The sequence below is a fragment of the Limulus polyphemus genome, unplaced genomic scaffold (assembly GCF_000517525.1).
Source record: "Limulus polyphemus unplaced genomic scaffold, Limulus_polyphemus-2.1.2 Scaffold4589, whole genome shotgun sequence".
Taxonomy (NCBI): Eukaryota; Metazoa; Arthropoda; class Merostomata; order Xiphosura; family Limulidae; genus Limulus; species Limulus polyphemus.
In genome coordinates, this window is record NW_013670199.1 from 40539 (window position 1) to 42444 (window position 1906).

Sequence of the window (1906 nt, forward strand, 5' to 3'; positions counted from 1 at the left end):
AAACATACTTGAGTATGTGGCAGATTGCAATGATATTCCAGTAATTATGGAGCTCAGTTTATCAAGAAGTGTCAAACATACTTGAGTATGTGGTAGATTGCAATGATATTCCAGTAATTATGGAGCTCAGTTTATCAAGAAGTGTCAAACATACTTGAGTATGTGGCAGATAGTAATGATATTCCAGTAATTATGGAGCTCAGTTTATCAAGAAGTGTCAAACATACTTGAGTATGTGGAAGATTGTAATGATATTCCAGTAGTTATGGAGCTCAGGTTATCAAGAAGTGTCAAACATACTTGAGTATGTGGTAGATTGTAATGATATTCCAGTAATTATGGAGCTCAGTTTATCAAGAAGTGTCAAACATACTTGAGTATGTGGCAGATTGTAATGATATTCCAGTAATTATGGAGCTCAGTTTATCAAGTAGTGTCAAACACTCTTGAGTATGTGGTAGATTGTAATGATATTCCAGTAATTATGGAGCTCAGTTTATCAAGAAGTGTCAAACATACTTGAGTATGTGGAAGATTGTAATGATATTCCAGTAATTATGGAGCTCAGTTTATCAAGTAGTGTCAAAAATCATTGGAACTGCCAAAAATTATTATGTTTTACAAATTAACGAGATTATGGCCATTAAAAGCTTTAATCCAGAACTAATATTATAATATTTTTTAGTACAAACAAAGCAAGTACTGATACTATAGTTTTAGTACAAATAAGTACTATATTATAATCTTATCTCAGTATAAACAAAGTACTGATACTATAGTTTTAGTACAAATAAGTACTATATTATAATCTTATCTCAGTACAAACAAAGCAAGTACTGATACTATAGTTTTAGTACAAATAAGTACTATATTATAATCTTATCTCAGTATAAACAAAGCAAGTACTGATACTACAATCTTACCTTAATTCCTTAAATCTGCATGAATGCTGCCAGTGTCTGGCTGAAAATCCCAATTTACCTGCCACATAGTGACAGCATCTGATAACATTTACATCTCTTTGGGTGAAAAGTAATCCAAACCATGTTATTAACCACAAAATTAATGAAATTTAAATTTTATAAGGTATGGTGATAATTATTAGGAAATCATGAAAATAATTCTGGCAGAATCCACAAAAAATTATGGGTTTAAATAGTTAATACAAACAATAAAGAAGACATCAAACTATAGTGTTAGTACAAAAAGAACTGATACTAGTCTTATTTTAGTATAAACAAACAAGAACTGGTCAAGTCTTACCTCAGTACAAGCAAACAAAACCTAGTACTATAATAATCCTACCTGCTTTTGGCTTTGTGGATCTTCAGCAAATGGTCTTTCATAGCCTAAAAATTAATACAAAAAGAATCCAACATTTATTCCGTTATTAACAAAAACATCATGAAAAGGTGAATAATAATAAACCAAAAAAACACATGTTTCAGCGACCTGCTTTCAATAGCACTCACATCATCTAGTTTTTCATCTAAGAACTTTAACTGGAAAGATTTAGTTGGCATGATGAGGTCTTGTATTGAGCTGTTTTTTGGAGCAAAATTCATACTGGGCTATCTGTATCAACTGTGAGAAATCGAACACTGGATTTTAGAATTGTAAATTCTTAAACTTACAGCTGTTTCACCAGGGAACAGACTTCAATATATTGAAGTTTAGAGTAGTGTGTTGAGAATGACTATCAGTTTTATGACTTTTTTTTTACTCTAAATATGGATCTAGACACATCCGTGCTACATAAATACCTATTAAAATAACTACTAGCTGTCAAATCTCCCAGTTTATCAAAGAGAACCCTCAGCGGAGATACGTACTCTACAACATTTTTGTATTTTTTTTATCAACACTGTGTGGCAAATAGTCCATCATTATCAACGAACATGCTCAG

The 1906-nt window shown here is 31.4% G+C and overlaps 1 protein-coding gene across 1 annotated transcript in view; it reads right to left on the reverse strand.

The window, feature by feature from the left end:
• Positions 1-1906, reverse strand: part of LOC106471384 (phosphoinositide 3-kinase regulatory subunit 4-like) — an 80856-nt gene that overhangs the window by 37193 nt on the left and 41757 nt on the right. The window contains exon 10 of the mRNA XM_022399984.1: positions 1306-1349. Coding sequence (XP_022255692.1) covers positions 1306-1349 — 44 coding nt within the window. The remainder of the gene's footprint in view (positions 1-1305; positions 1350-1906) is intronic.